The 15,397-nt window shown below is 37.1% G+C and overlaps 3 protein-coding genes across 4 annotated transcripts; 2 read left to right on the top strand and 1 right to left on the bottom strand.

Moving 5' to 3' along the window:
• Positions 1 to 344: 344 nt before the first annotated feature.
• On the top strand, positions 345 to 4,092 carry LOC105174551 (Protein kinase superfamily protein). Its single transcript, XM_011096691.3, has 6 exons — positions 345 to 933; positions 1,920 to 2,032; positions 2,177 to 2,387; positions 2,628 to 2,865; positions 3,160 to 3,310; positions 3,462 to 4,092. The coding sequence occupies exons 1-6, from the start codon at positions 867 to 869 to the stop codon at positions 3,816 to 3,818; spliced, it is 1,137 nt and encodes a 378-aa protein (XP_011094993.1). The 5' UTR covers positions 345 to 866; the 3' UTR covers positions 3,819 to 4,092.
• A 186-nt stretch (positions 4,093 to 4,278) lies between these two features.
• On the bottom strand, positions 4,279 to 5,775 carry LOC105174727 (clathrin light chain 2). Its single transcript, XM_011096913.3, is given in 4 exon segments — positions 4,279 to 4,743; positions 4,824 to 4,977; positions 5,349 to 5,623; positions 5,626 to 5,775. Coding segments are annotated over 4 exon segments (909 nt in total). The 5' UTR covers positions 5,761 to 5,775; the 3' UTR covers positions 4,279 to 4,398.
• A 2,112-nt stretch (positions 5,776 to 7,887) lies between these two features.
• On the top strand, positions 7,888 to 14,110 carry CPL2 (carboxyl-terminal domain (ctd) phosphatase-like 2). Of its 2 annotated transcripts, XM_088875746.1 has the most exons (16): positions 7,888 to 8,375; positions 8,746 to 9,216; positions 9,524 to 9,734; positions 9,962 to 10,119; positions 10,204 to 10,274; positions 10,399 to 10,504; positions 10,577 to 10,666; positions 10,822 to 10,963; positions 11,157 to 11,446; positions 11,537 to 11,591; positions 11,785 to 11,912; positions 11,998 to 12,051; positions 12,365 to 12,461; positions 12,584 to 12,984; positions 13,148 to 13,226; positions 13,635 to 14,110. In XM_088875746.1, exons 1-14 carry the CDS (start codon positions 8,088 to 8,090, stop codon positions 12,775 to 12,777), a joined length of 2,355 nt encoding a protein of 784 aa, XP_088731872.1. In that variant the 5' UTR covers positions 7,888 to 8,087; the 3' UTR covers positions 12,778 to 12,984; positions 13,148 to 13,226; positions 13,635 to 14,110. The 2 variants fall into 2 exon arrangements, with proteins under 2 accessions (XP_088731872.1, XP_088731873.1); XM_088875747.1 differs by lacking the exons at positions 12,365 to 12,461; positions 12,584 to 12,984; positions 13,148 to 13,226; positions 13,635 to 14,110 and having other exon boundaries at positions 11,787 to 11,912.
• Positions 14,111 to 15,397: the final 1,287 nt, after the last annotated feature.

The following is a 15,397-nucleotide window of genomic DNA, read 5'->3' as shown; positions in this document are numbered from 1 at the left end:
TCTTGTAGGTTTGAAATATATTATCTGTTCCCTTTTCATTTCTTTCTCCTTTTTTTTGTGAGATATTCTTTGTGGGGTCATTACATAGATTTCGAACAGAAACACGGATTATATCATTGTAACATCAGCCTTCGGTTCTGCTTTACCTTTAGTATTTTTATTAAGTTGCAATAATTTCATTTAGATAGGTTTGATTTGGTCTTGAGGAGACAAAAGAGAGATTTAAAAAGACGAATTATACATGTTTTAACTCAAAGTATAATAAAAACTTCAAATCACTTTTTACGACGTTTATTTGCAGTATCCGCAAACAATGTCTGAGAGGGATACAACTCAAATAAGACAAAATTGTGGGAACACAACCTGAGGGGGAATAAAGGGGAGTGTGAAACAAGGATCTTGATTCTTGATGAGCGTGGAAGTGTATCGTCATCATGAGTCACTAGACTCACACGAGTAAATATGTGATGGTGGTGTGAACTGTACAAGTACTTATAGCTCGTGAGACAGTACAAATGCCGCGGGGAAGTCGCCATCACTTGCCTTTCCCCTCCAATTTATCTTCCATTTTTTCCTACCCTCTATTCATTGTCAAACTCCCAACTCAGAAGAAAAAGCATATATATATATGTTTACTAATCGTTTCACCCGACAACACATTACCATCCTCATACTATTTTATTGATGATTTGTTTTGGTCTATAAGCTCATAGAACATACTTACCATACATTAGGATCAAGTTTGTGAAAATCTTGCCTGGGCTGCAATTACATGTGGGTTTGCCGTTTAGTGCATTGTTTGATTGGATTGCAGCGGAGATGTGGTAAAAAGATTTGATTTTTATGTCGAACGAGTAAGCGGAGCAATGGGTTTTTCTTCTTGTTTTGGAGTATTTGATTCCCGTAGAGAGAAGACTGCAACTGTAACCGAAGGTGAGTAGGCGAACTTTTCTTGTGCTGCCAAGAGTTTGTGCTTTGTTGTTTCTTTGGTTGCTCTTCAGTAATGGCAGTATTTGTTGTGTAAGATGTCTTTATATGTACGAAGAATGTTGTACTAATATGTGTTTTGAGGGCAACCGCTGCTGGAAATTCCAGAAGATTCAGCCTTTTCTTGTGTAATTTTTGTGTATAGTAGGGGGAGATATTAGGGTAATAAATGGGATGGGCATGGTTAATTGGTGATTTTATTGAATCATGAGATCTGTTTGTTAATACAAATGACGTAATATGTGTGTGTCTATTCATGATTGATGTTCATTCTAGGAGGGTGCTATGAATTGTAACTGGTTTCGAGTCTTGAGAAACATATTGGCATTGATCTGAGTTCATCTCCCTTGCAAAATTATTTTTGTTGGAGATTCATTAGTAGAGGACAAGGGATGCAGGAATTACTCTTGCAGCACATGATTCCAATTACCTCCCTCAGCTAATGTGTTCAGGTTGGTAAAGAAGACGAGGTCTCGTTCTAAAACTATGTAATTGGAATGGATCGGCAATATTTTCTTGAGCTGATTTTTGGGATGCCTCAACTTGTCAATCCGGGAGTTTTTATGTCTTGACATCCCAATGTTTGATCTTGAATCGCCTAAATCGAAATAGGCCTAATGAAAAAAAAAGAAAGTGGGGCTTGATTAGGGTGTGGATTCTGTGCTGAGGGAGAAAGGTATCTTCTGCGGGGAGAGTGGGTTAGTTGAAGTCTTGAACTGTTGACATGGATACACATAGGCCACAAGTGAAGCAATCCTCTGTCATATATAGGCTGCTGGTTGTGTCCACAATTCTTCTTAGGGTTAAATGCAAGTTACCCCCGTGTTAATGGAAATTGCTATTTTATTTTTCATTGTTCCCATTCTTCTTATATTAGTGGAATTAGTGTTTGTTTACACTTTCTGATTATGTGGTTGCTTTTGCATGGTCAGGAATTACTACAAACAATCTTAGGCTGTTTTCATATCATTCTTTGCGATCAGCTACGAGGCTTTTTCATCCTTCGAACAGAATCGGCAGAGGTGGTTTTGGGGTCGTCTATAAGGTGAGTTTGACGTCAACAATTCATCACTGAGAGTTCTTCTAGTTGCTTTAAGATTCCAAAACCTGCATTTACAGCCGTTTTTCCCTTGCAACTTTCTCTATTATATGTCTAATGTATACTCCATATCGTTCTACACGATTTCAGGGAATTTTAAGGGATGGAACTCAAGTTGCCATCAAAACTCTTTCTGCTGAATCTAAGCAAGGGACTAATGAATTCTTGACCGAGATTAATATGATATCGAATATCCGACATCCAAATCTCGTTCAGCTGATTGGATGTTGCATAGAGGGAAATAACAGAATATTGGTGTATGAATATTTGGAGAACAACAGCCTCGCGGGTGCCTTACTCGGTAAATATCTGAACTTTGGATGATTTTTTAATAGAAGCCATATATTATGCCATACAATTTGATAGAATAGGTTTTGCTGGATTTATAATGAACATTTTATTGGGTAGAGGACGGATAGAAAAAATTGGCAGAGTCAAGATTATGCTAATTTTCATGATTTTGGCATCGAGAGATACTTAGCTGTGTATTAGAAGGAGAGTTTATGTTCGTATTCAACATAACACAGACTGTTCTTTTCAGCCTCAAAGGGCAAACGCCACGAACTGGATTGGTCCAAGAGGGCTGCAATATGCAAGGGTACAGCTTCTGGCCTTGCATTTCTTCATGAGGATGCTGAACCACGCATTGTCCATCGAGATATAAAGGCCAGCAATGTGCTTCTCGATGAGAATTTCCTCCCAAAAATTGGTGATTTTGGATTGGCAAAACTATTTCCTGATAACGTCACTCATGTTAGCACAAGAGTAGCAGGAACAGAGTAAGTGCTAGTTTCCATTATGTTTCTCTACCTTAAATCTTTTTTGTTTTCACATAGTTGCTCGTACAAATCCTAGAAATTCTATGTTGCTCGTACAAATCCTAGAAATTCTGTATGTAGAAATACCGAACAGGGGAATAGAGGACCGAAACGAAATGTCAGAGCTTGGTTTCTGCTTTATCGTCTCTTTCAGTCCTTTTCCCCTGAAGTCCACCACAAGGGACAGAGATAGGCGTTCCCATTTCCTCTGTTTCTCATTATTCATTGTTTTCCTTTTTCTCTCATTTACTGCAGGGGATACTTAGCTCCAGAGTATGCGTTATTGGGGCAACTCACCAAAAAGGCAGATGTTTATAGTTTCGGAGTGCTCCTACTCGAAATTATAAGTGGAAAAAGTAGTAGCAAGGCTGCTTTTGGGGATGATTTCTTGGTTCTGCTTGAGTGGGTACGTTTCGTAAGATATCTCTTGTTTGACCAGGCATCATTTACTCTCCATTTTCATCTATGATCTGGAATGCCAAGAGAAAATTAACATCATGCTCTCATGCATTAAGCTAAAGGACGTTTCTTGACGTATAATGCATGTGTTGCTGCAGACCTGGAAACTGTTCAGTGAAGACAGACTACTAGAGATTGTAGATCCGGATCTGATTGAGTATCCACAAGATGAAATAATGCGCTTCACTAAAGTTGCACTATTTTGCACGCAAGCAGCTTCGCAACAAAGACCAGACATGAAACAAGTGGTGACGATGCTCTCCACAGATGTTAATCTTAATGACAACATACTATCAGAGCCGGGATTGTACAGACCACGAAATCCGCGTAAACCAAGAGATGGTAGTTTGCAGATTTCTTCTCTCTCAGACAAAGGCAAAGAAGCAGCTACTCCTTTCATGACTTCAACTCAATTAGATAATGCTTATACTGATACGGAGATGGTTCCTAGATGACGCTATAATATCAAATTATATCCAATGTATCCCCCCGTCTGCCTAGTTATATTCATTCTTTTAGTCCACCTCCATGTCTGTATATTTTCTCTTTCTATTCTTTCCCCCCTCTCACCTTAATATGAACCTTTTGCATCAATATTAGTCGATAGATTAGTGTCTTGGCAAACGGATCAAATGTAGTAATGGTTTGTGAAGAACTCAGGGAAAATATCTCTGTAAGATTCTCGATTCACAATATTTTTCAATCAGATTTTAGGTTCACATGCTAAAATATGCATACACAACATACAATTTCATATATTGTGTATTGTTCACATTGAGCGTATATTGTTCTTTTCCTATTGGGGTTGTGCAGAATCAGAAACTTTTCAGATGCAATTTTTCCAGGTTTATTGACCCTGTGTTGCAGCCGGCACAAGGGGAGATGAACAACTAAGGGACTAAGGAAACAAAGAGAAACATAGGAACCACATCTTTATTCATATTCTTACATGTCACAGCATACTAGGATATGCTATCATCCAAGTTCAAAGACTACACTCAGAAGGACATGAATTTACACACTTGAGACAGCAACTTACTTTGCAGCGGCAGTTACAGCTTTATTCTCAGACATGGAGGTAGAGGCTGCTGGTTGATCCAGCTCTTGAGCTTTAGCATCTTTTTGAGGTTCACGTGGAGGCAGCAACATGTGACCAGGTGGTTTGTGTTTGAGCTTCACAAGAATTTGACGCATCCGGGACAGATCAGTTGGCTTCCCTGGTTTGGGGCCTTGAATCACTATAATATTAGGCTTCTTTTCCGTATCCTTCTTCCCCTTCTTTTCTATGGCTGGAACTTCTTTTGGTATAAGTTCAGCAATTGCCTTCCAGTAACTTTGATCGGCTTCAGCATGGAATTTCTCTCTGCTTTCTAGAAACAACTGCAATCGACAGCCAAAATACATGATTAGCCTATTGATGACTATAACAGCTACAAGAATTCTTCTCTACAAGAATTAACCTTTTCCTTTTCCCTGCTGACAGCTCTGCTATTCTCACACCTAATCTTCCATTTCCTGTAGTACTCCGCTTTAAATTCATCGGCTTCCTTGATTATTTCCTCCAACACCTCCTTCTCCCTCCTCTCTTTCTCCTCCAGCCGAATTGCATTTGATCTGAAACGTTTTCAACCCAACATTTATGCATACATATGTCGTGTTGCTATTGCGAACTCAATTGTTATATTAGAGCCGAAATGAAATAAAGCATCAAATCACAGCTCCAGAAAAATGCAATCTATATTGTGTATATAATTCAGTAAAAGTTTCATCATGAATGACAGACAGTAAGAGCTTTTAAGCATCTCTTCCAGATTTTGATTTTCGTTTTGTTTTAAATTCGAAGTTTACATAACTAATAAGCATAATTAATTGATACCACTCGTTGTCGGGCTGATCAAACACCAGAAACACGCAGAAGCGCAAAAACACAGGCCAAGAGTATACGCATGCAGTGACGTGAGCAGACGAGGGATTGTCAAACTAACCTTCTCCACTCTCTCAGAGCAAAACCCTCCTCCGCCGGAGCCGGTGGAATAGGTCCGTTAACGGCGAACTCACCGCCTTCAGATATCTCCACTGACGGAGGCAGCGGGTCCACAGCGCCGCCGCCATAAGTCGACGAGTCCTCCTCCAAACCTGCTTCCCTCATCAACTCGCTTCCAGCGTAGTTGGGAAACGACTCAAAACGCGCGGAGTCAAAGCGTTGCGAGGAGAGCCGCGGTGAGTCTTCACCAAACGAGGCGGTCAAGCCTGAAGACATGATTCTGCCTCTTCCGATTCCTCCGACGACTCGGATTGATTGTCCCTTCGTTTTCGCTGAAGAGAAGGAGTTTTCAATTGAAGTAGGCGTTGGTTAAATGCGGCGAGGCTTAGGTGTAAAAGTAGTACATGCTGCATTTCTTCTTGTACGTCGTTGCAAAAAGGACAAAAGTCTGGAGTAGTTTTAGTTGACTTAAGAATCTAGGACTAAAATAACCAGTAGCAATTTTGCATGTGCAGTGCTTAAGCTGTATCCGCTGTAGGCGAATATTTTAAGTAGTGACCAGTGCCTCCATTTGGTTGCCAACTGGAATCTCGGTTCCATGCATGATGACGTGTAAGAAAAAAGAGTATCAATAAATTTTAAATTAGGAAATTTAGGATTTTCTAAGCTAAGACATTTTTTTCTTTTATCTTTTGGTATAACCAAACATAATATTATTTCATCGTAATAAATAAAAAATATAAATATACATAATATCATAAAATATTTGAAGAAACAAAAACATTAAAGCTCCAATCTCGATAGTATAAATTAATATAAATTTTTGTTCCAAATAATAACAAAAAACAATCATAATAAAAAAAATATATTGATATTAATATAAAAGAGATCCATCTTTTTTACTCACCACAATAACTTCTAACATCGAAATATCAATTTTTTATTATGTTGGTCATAAATTAAGTCTTAATTTTTATACCATATAATATATTAGCCTACATATTATTGTTTATAGCATAATTTAAAATATAAAAATTTATTATATGCATATAAAAATAATGTATCACAAAAAGATACCTAATAAAAGGTGGTTGACGGCGACAGAGTGGTAATAGTGATTAGTAATAAGTACCTCATATTTAACATTCTCATATAATAATTTTATATTTATTAAAAAAATATATAAATATTAACCTCATTCTCTCTCTCTCTCTCTCTCTCTATATATATATATATATCATATATCCATTGAAAAATTACATCTAGTACCTTGATGTTTGTCTTTGTCTAATAAATAAGCCTTTTCGTTAGTCAAAATTCACCAAAATTCTTGATATGAATAGAAAATTGAATAAAAATATTTACCCCGGTAGACTTATTATTGATTTATTGTAAGTCAAATAATTTTTTATGCTAAAATTTTTATTCATTTTATTTGTGAATATCAACAAATTTAATGAAATTCAATTAATATAATGACTTATTTATTAGAAAAATGCAAACATTATGAATATCAGATATAATTTTTCAAAAACATTAAATGAAAAAATATAATTAATTATCTTACCCATGAACTTAAATTAAATTAGGGTTGATTAAGAGAGTAGCTGCATTATTGCGTAATTAATGCATATTGCCATATTATATTCTTTAATTAAGTTTTGCATGAAAACATATATAAAGGTTTTGGAATTTGGTCTTGAAACTCCAGTACAGGTATGGGGTATGTGCTCATATTTAATACACATAATATCATATCGCAATTATTTAACGTGTAGAATTGTGGCCCAAATTCACTAGTCCAAGTTTGTAGTTGAGTTAATTAATTCATTTTCTTTTTATAGAATATAAGTCTATCACCCTATTTCTAAATAATTTACTTTCAAGAATGTATTTCTAAAAAATATTATATAAATTTCATTGAAAATTATTCTTATTATAGAGGAATTTCAATTAATTTAGTCAAACATCCTCTTCCTGGTTTCGCTTCTCAAAAACTTATGTCTATTATTAAAATATTAAATTTACATTGAAATTTCCATTTAAAAGAATAAACTATTTTTATAGTAATAAATGAGTGAATAAATAATAATTTGTATTATAGTGGAGGCATCTATCCCTCTATAGTCAAAGTATCAATCAATATAATTCTAAATTTGTATTTAGCATAAGAAAATAATGAAATGAAATACATAAAATATTAATAAGATTTTAAATATAAAAAATATTCAAAGAAAAAAACCACTCTACAATCAATGGATAGGATACTATTTCAACCTCCTCGAACATAAAATCGACGGTATGTAATCACACAGAGCACAAAATCAGAGCACTTAATCTGCCGCCACGCGTACAGTACAATCTCTCATCCACCTCGCTAAAAGCATGACCTCCCCACTTTACCACCTTTACCCCAAAATACTCCGTACGGGTAGAGTGGCATATACGTTATTTCCACAAAAACCAGGTCCATTTACGTAACGGGTTCCTCCCCACGCTTCTATATAAAGCCACCACACCCCTCAGTTTGAAAACGCTGCTTCGGGAGGGAGTGAGAGAGAGGGTATCTAGAGAGAGGGAAAATATATATATATATATATATAGTAGCTAGAGGGAGGTGAGAGCAAAAATCATGCAGAGTGGGAGTGATTTTCCTTGCAATTAATTTTCCTAATTATTATTCTCCTCTTGAGGAATTGGCATAATTCACTTTCTTTCCCGTCTTTTTGTTGAGAAAACAATGAGTCGATTAGGGTTTAAATCCTTGGTTTATCACGGGGATGTGTATTTAGGGGAACTGGAAACTGTTCCAGTGAAGGACGGGAATTTTCAGTTTCCGAATAATGAGATTAGGATTCACCACATCTCCCCAAACAGCGAGAGATGCCACCCTCTATCTGTTCTCCAGACGATTTCTTATGCCTCCGCTCGTTGCAAACTCGAGCCTGTCTCCAATGGCAATTCAAATACCAATGCTGAGCAGTCTCCCCTGATCAATCTTCACGCATCGTGCTTCTATGAGCTTAAGGTTTTGCGATTCGACTCCCCATTTTATTTTTATCAGTGGAACAGTGCATTTAATTTGATTTCAAAATATGTAATGCTAATTTGAAGTTTCTCTGTGCTTTCATTTGCTGCAAATGCATTTGAGTAGTTTTGGCCTTCTACTTCTGTTTGTGTTGACATTGATAGCCGAAGTTGGTCAAAATTGTACAATAATGCGCACTTACTATGTTCATATGATGTTATGAAATTGACTAGATTCCATAAGCACACATGTCTACGGACACTCGCATGTTGTTCTGCGTTTGTTATTGTATTTGTAATTATGTATGTATGTTCTGAATTCATGTATTTCTTTGACTGATATTATTGCAACTTCAATGTACTTTATGTAGACTGCAGTTGTGTTGCTTGGTAGTGAGGAGGTTCATTTGGTGGCGATGCCTAGCAAGCAGAAGAAATTTCCATGTTTCTGGTGCTATTCGGTGCCCTGTGGGTTGTACAATGCATGTTTGTGGATGTTGAACACACGTTGCTTAGCTATTGTGTTTGATCTTGATGAAACACTTATTGTTGCCAACACAATGAAGTCATTTGAAGATAGAATTGATGCTTTGATGGGTTGGATTGCACGTGAGACTGACCCTATTCGGGAATCTGGGATGACGGCAGAGATGAAGAGATATATTGAGGATCGGACTTTATTGAAGCAGTATGCTGATACTGACTGTGTTGTGGATGGTGGGAAAGTGTATAAGGTTCAGCAGGAGGAAGTCCCTCTGCTATCTGATGGGAGCCACCGTGTTGTTCGGCCTGTAGTAAGGCTGCCTGAGAAAAATATTGTTCTTACGCGCATTAATCCTGAGGTTGGAAGACACTCTTGGAACTTTTTTTGTTGCTGCATTAACTTGTCTGCTACATATATTGTTCTTATAAGTTGGGATATCCATTTTGATCTTCTAATTTGGTATTGCCAGTTGGAAAAGTTATAACACAATATTACATGTTTAATTGCTCATATATAATGTACTTTCAACAACTTAGACTGTCTGGCAGTTTTTTTAAGACTACAACTTTTATTGTTAAGTAATTTGGCTAATGAATGCATTTGTCTTATAATGTTTAATTTGATTGGTTGGCTTCCCTTCTTATTGTGGATGGTTCTTTCCACAGAATCGTGATACCAGTGTATTAGTCAGGTTACGACCTGCTTGGGAAGATTTGAAAAGTTATTTAACTGCAAAAGGCCGGAAAAGATTTGAAGTTTATGTTTGTACCATGGCTGAAAGAGATTATGCATTGGAAATGTGGAGGCTGCTTGATCCAGAAGCAAACTTGATTAGCTCAAAGCAACTACTGGACCGTGTTGTATGTGTCAAATCAGGTGAGGTCCAATATTCTTCTAGGAAGAATTATTATTTTTTATCAACTATAAGTATTTTGAGGTCCTTAAAGTTGTTCTAATTAATTATTAGCACATGTAGAGTTAAAAAATTTTATCCCTTCTGAACTTGTAGAATTATATTCTTAAGCTTGTCTTTGGGTGATGCTGTATGTATCTTTATGCTCTCTACTCTTCTGGTTAAACTATTTTGTGGAACTTCCATGTAGGGGCTAGGAAATCTTTGCTCAATGTCTTCCATGATGCAAATTGTCATCCGAAGATGGCAATGGTAATAGATGATCGCTTAAAGGTGTGGGAAGAGAAGGATCAGCCTCGAGTTCACGTAGTTCCTGCATTCACTCCATATTATGCCCCGCAGGCTGAGGTACTGCATTATTGTTTCTTAACATTGTTTTAACATTCAGCACTTGACTGGGTCCGTCTGATGAAAAAATATTTTCTCATCTAGACTGCGAATGCTGTTCCTGTCCTTTGTGTAGCAAGAAATGTGGCATGCAATGTCAGAGGCGGTTTTTTCAAGTGAGTTAACTTAGCAGCATTCTGTTAAAGCTCTTGTTTAGTAATATGTAATGGGTTACTCCTCTTAAGTATCCCACTGGTTGATGTTCTGTGGTACCTGTGGTATTTTCTTCTTAACAATCAGAGAGTTCGATGAAAATCTACTGCGGAGAATATCTGACATCTTCTATGAAGATGAAGTGGTGAACTTACCTTGTCCACCAGACGTGAGCAACTACTTGATGTCAGAGGTATACAAATAAATATTTTCTCTTACTCCACTGCTGAAGTTTATTATCAACGCCAGCATGCATCTTTGTCAGGATGCTAGTTTTGTGCCAAATGGAAATCCAAATGTTCCAATTGCTGATGGAATGAATGGACCTGAAGTTGCGCAAAGACTGCAGCCTCTGGTAGTATGTTACACCAGCTTATTAGTTTTCCATGCAAATGTAGTTCTTCTTTACTTGGACAAAACATGGAAGAGTATTATTTGGTTTGTCTTCATCCATTCATGTGCACTTGTTAATGAGCTCTATTCCTTTTTGTTCTATCCTAAACTTTCCAGGAACAGACGAATGTTTCGAATGCTGTTTCTCATCCCATGGCTAATAACCTTGAGTTGAAATCTGAAGGCTCTAAGCTCCCTGTAGTATCTCTTTCAAGTGCTACTACTCCAGCATCCACAAGAGTAGTATTACCTTCTGAAAGTATGGATTGTTGTTTTGTGTACCTCTCAACTAACGAACTGGACACATGGTGATGAGCACCATGTGTGATAGTTTGTGATATTTCCATTTTATTGTACTCATCTCATTTCCTGGGATGTTTGATATGGTTTTGGTTCTTAAAGTTTCATATAACACAGAGAATTTTCTGTTATTTTGCCAAATTAAATTGCAGAACCTAGTTTGCTTGGTGATCCCTTTCGAAGAGATAGCAGGTATTCAGGTTCAACTGAACCGCCTCTGTTGTCTAGATTGCCTTGGCAGCCCCCCCTCCTACAACCACAAGGAGGCTGGTTAGTGGAAGAAGATACTAATAGAGGAAATTTCATCAGCCGAACCCTGGGAATAACTCCAGAATGTGATCCATCTGATAGACTGCGGGGTCGTCAAAACTTGCTCAGTCATGGTACATCGTCTTCGGTTACCACAGAATTGTCTCATGCAGTTCAAGCAAAAAATGAAGAGGTTGGGGATATGCTATTTATAGTTTATCTTAAAAGTAGATTTTTCCTCTCCTAACAATTTCTACATGGGGTAATTTTGTCGGTTATGCAGGCTAACCCCAGATATGACATCCAGAAAAGCCCTTTGCCTACAAATCAGTTTGCAGGTACATGAACTCTTTAATGTTTACGTATTCGGTCTATTAATGGTTATATTGCGCGTCCTCCTTTATATTTGGGGGTTCCCAAATGGTGTATATTGGTTGGTATTTGTATGGGCCCAGTTTTAAATGATCCTCTGTAATACTTAATCAAATTTTACTTGCTTTTCTAAATTTGTCATTTTTTCTTTCTTGGTAGAGATTGGTGTGTCTAATCAGTCATCCTCCAATAATAAAGAGCTAAAATCCGAAGCTGATAAAATGAATATGTTGCCATCTTTGTCCATTGGTGTGCTCCATGAGATTGGAAGGAGATGCAGGTCAAAGGTAACTCCTGTTTCTAGCACGTATTTTTTTTGTCATCCCTTTTCTTTTCCCTTTTTGGGTATCTCTTATGTGCACTGCTGCTCAGGTTGAATTTAGGCCCGTTGTAAGTACCAGTGATGACTTGCAGTTCTCAGTAGAGGTCAGTACCATGAACTTTATATCACATGGTAGTTTTGAATACATGGTGTTTTTTGGGTTCTCTGTTCAAAAGGCTGTAGTGAACTGCACCTGGAACTTAATTTTGGGAGCCCCCTTAACAGACAAGAACTTGGCACATGCGCAGGGGTTTGGATGAAACATTTGATGTCCATTAGTTTATCTGCAGTCCATTTATGTTTTTGTAATCCCTAAGTACTTGAACTCAAACCATTTGATAGTCTATGTATTTTTCTGTAGTGTTTGTTTGAGTTAGTGGAACCTTTGGTTGTTCAATGAGCTGAATTGATGTATAGGTTTTCTTTACTGGTGAAAGAATTGGTGTTGGAATGGGCAAGACGAGAAAAGACGCGCAGCAACAGGCTGCAGAGAATGCACTTCGTAGCTTGGCTGGTAAGGCCCGTTTTAAGTCTCTCTCTTTTATCATGCAGTCAGAAGTCTGTTACTTTACTGATTGTGCTGTGCATCCAATGCACACTAGATATTGCTACTAACTTTTAACTTTGTTATTGCAGATAATTACATATCTTATATTTCGCCTCATTCTAAAGCTGTGGATAATGATTTTGATAGACTTCTTCTAGAGAAAGAAAATGGGTTTCTTTGGGACATTGTCAAGCCTGGATCAGAAGCACCACAAGTTAATAATGGGCTTCCCAAACAAAATACTTCAGAAGTGGGAATTCTTGACAATTCTTCCCATGGCTGATTTGATTTGCTTCTTCAGAACATCTGAGATGCTTGGATAAGGGCTGTGTGGATATTTCAAGATAGCAGTAGTGATTGCCTTGAGATAAACCAGTCCGTGCTGGAATATGCTCACTCAAGATCTGGGAGCAGAAAATGGGGAAAGGTGGCGTAAGTTGCTTCGTCCCGAGCTGCAGTGTCTTCTTTGCTTCAAAATTCCTGTTTGGTGGTAAGAAATTCTTTGCAGTGTCATCCTCTTGTTAATTGTTTGCTGTCTACATTCGATGTTGATTAAATTTGTCTGCAAATCGTAAGTTCAATTTTGGTATTTGTTTTCACTTTCCTGTCCGAAGAACTTGAATGGTTCTTTCTCGTTTGAAATTCTCTGGTAGGTCGCAAGCTAGGACCTAAGCTATGCTTCCTTGAAGCAAGTGAACTTATCAAAGCACAAAAGCATCCGAGTTCTCCCAGGTGAAGAACGTTACTTTTTTTCTTTTTAAGTGGTAACGGGTAAAATATAATAAGGGCTAGTCTGTTAAATTAAAAGATGTGTTTAATCCCTTTGGAAATAATGGCATATCATGATATCATTGTAGCAGTTTATCAACTGTAGAAGCAAGGCTGTATGTCGGGTTTTTGCATTTGGATTTCCTTGAACTGCACAGAAGGAATAATCGTTTAATGTGACCAAAAGCACCATCTCATGTACAGCTCAGAAAATCTATGGAAGAGTTTCCTAATTCATGTGGCTGCTGGAACATAGCCAAAATGTTCTTAAACATTTAGGAGTCATAGCTGACTTGATTTGCTTCTAGATGACTTTGGCTTTTTGGTTTCTCTGGGAAGAGTAGAATAAATTGACTTTGTCTCTATGTTTAGGCTATCACATTTTGATCAGAAGAAGCATGATAAAGGAAGAATTGCTGCAGAGTTTGTCGTGGTGGCATCTAGAGAACGAACAGATTCCCATGAGCGAGCTTAATGATTGTTTCTCAACTGAAGAAGCCCTAGCAAGGAAGTTTTTAGAATTAGAGTTTGTTCATCGGCAAACCAATCCTTGTTGTGTATGATTTCTGTATTTATTTTGGCATCACTTTTGTCCAGATACAAATTTGAAGGCTCCTGTTTCAAAGGTTGACCCAGCCTTTGAACCATAACCCATATGCTCGAGTATGAGCATCAAGTTTATTCCCGGGAATACACAATTCTGAATATTATTATTCAGCGTTTGTTGCTCTGGTAGTCTAAACAGAGGCCCAGGGCCAGGCCCATGCAGCTGAAACAGAATTGGGGCTTAAATGGACGCCGGCTCTTTCGGGATTTCACTTATAAAAGAATGAATGTTCATTATCCAATGAGTCGTGCACTGAGCACTGTTTGTTATCGGGAGGACATGTCTCCCATTTCATTAATGGAAAAGAAAGGGAGAATTGAAGTTGGAGCATCAATAAGGTGATTGATTAATCGAGTATTAGGTGGCGAAGCTCCTGTCAAACATTAGGCCAGGTTTCTATATTCATTTCCTTCTAAGAATAATTGACACGAGTGGCCAACTTCACTAATTCTTCACACTCTAGTAAAATACGAAGAAATTACTTGTAGCCAAGCAGTGAATTGGTATGTAACTTGGTTTAGGTTTGGAGAAAAATTAGTGGTTCAAATGGATATGTATAACCCCTTGAAGATCGGAATTGGTCTGAAAAGATGATTGATCAAAAGAAAACACGGGAAGTGATGTTGATGAAAGATTCAAGTGCTATCAAGATATTAATATCCAGAAAGCGATTTCACTTTCCTGGGTCGTGGCCAAGCTGTACCAAATTTATTAATTAAATTAGTTGCTGCAATTAATAATTAGTTTCTAATTCAATGGATAATTACAATATTAGTGTATTTGGTCCACTATCCTCCTCCAGACGCCTAAATTCAGTACGCCTCATTTTTAATGGTGATGATGGTGGGCGTACCTATATTTAATTTAATCCTCACTTCTCTTAGAACCAATTTGATATTGGAAACGGTAGAAATAGATTTCAAGAAAAAAGAAAATGACATTTTGGTGTCACGATTTGCGTTTTTAGTACGTTGTTTTTTAAGTATATAATAAATAATTTTTCATCTCTTAGAATATATTACGAGATAAATTATTATTATCACAATTAAAAAATATTGATAAAATAATGTTATAATTTATAAATCATGGTTTTTATTTTTATATTAGTTGGATGAAAAGGAGTAGAACAGTCAACTTTGTAGGGCACAGGGGCGGAAACTTCTAATATAACTTGCAAACTATTTTAGTAGTAGTTGGTTGGCTCCCATTATTCTTGTTGATAAAGACTCTCTGCTTCTGCCTTTCTATTGGGATCACTACTTTCAACGTTTTTCATCTCTTTTATTTTGATAAAGACTCTCTGCTGCCAGACACTTTCTTGAGCTGAGTCCTAAATAATGCGCAACATCACAAACTAATGAGCTGCTGAATGATGTAGTTAAATAATCATATAAATATGTGGTGTCGCTGCAATAATAATAAAATACACACACAAATATATATACTAATAAACAAGTAATAGGTACAGATGTTATATCCAGCGTATAATAACTGAGACATATATTATTTAATTTGTAAAATGAAGGTA

The sequence above is a fragment of the Sesamum indicum genome, linkage group LG11, assembly GCF_026168435.1.
Source record: "Sesamum indicum cultivar Baizhima isolate 11 linkage group LG11, ASM2616843v1, whole genome shotgun sequence".
NCBI lineage: Eukaryota > Viridiplantae > Streptophyta > Magnoliopsida > Lamiales > Pedaliaceae > Sesamum > Sesamum indicum.
The sequence above is the reverse complement of the archived record's forward strand: the minus strand, read 5'-3'. Positions and strand labels throughout refer to the sequence as shown.

Excerpts from the sequence above, each read along its gene's own strand:
- LOC105174551 (XM_011096691.3), top strand. The coding sequence starts at position 867 with ATGGGTTTTTCTTCTTGTTTTGGAGTATTTGATTCCCGTAGAGAGAAG. Across the intron at positions 2,033-2,176 it reads GTTTTGGGGTCGTCTATAAG|GGAATTTTAAGGGATGGAAC; the intron begins GTGAGTTTGACG and ends ACACGATTTCAG. Across the intron at positions 2,388-2,627 it reads CCTCGCGGGTGCCTTACTCG|CCTCAAAGGGCAAACGCCAC; the intron begins GTAAATATCTGA and ends TGTTCTTTTCAG.
- CPL2 (XM_088875746.1), top strand. The coding sequence starts at position 8,088 with ATGAGTCGATTAGGGTTTAAATCCTTGGTTTATCACGGGGATGTGTAT. Across the intron at positions 10,505-10,576 it reads GCAACTACTTGATGTCAGAG|GATGCTAGTTTTGTGCCAAA; the intron begins GTATACAAATAA and ends CATCTTTGTCAG. Across the intron at positions 11,592-11,784 it reads GCCTACAAATCAGTTTGCAG|AGATTGGTGTGTCTAATCAG; the intron begins GTACATGAACTC and ends CTTTCTTGGTAG.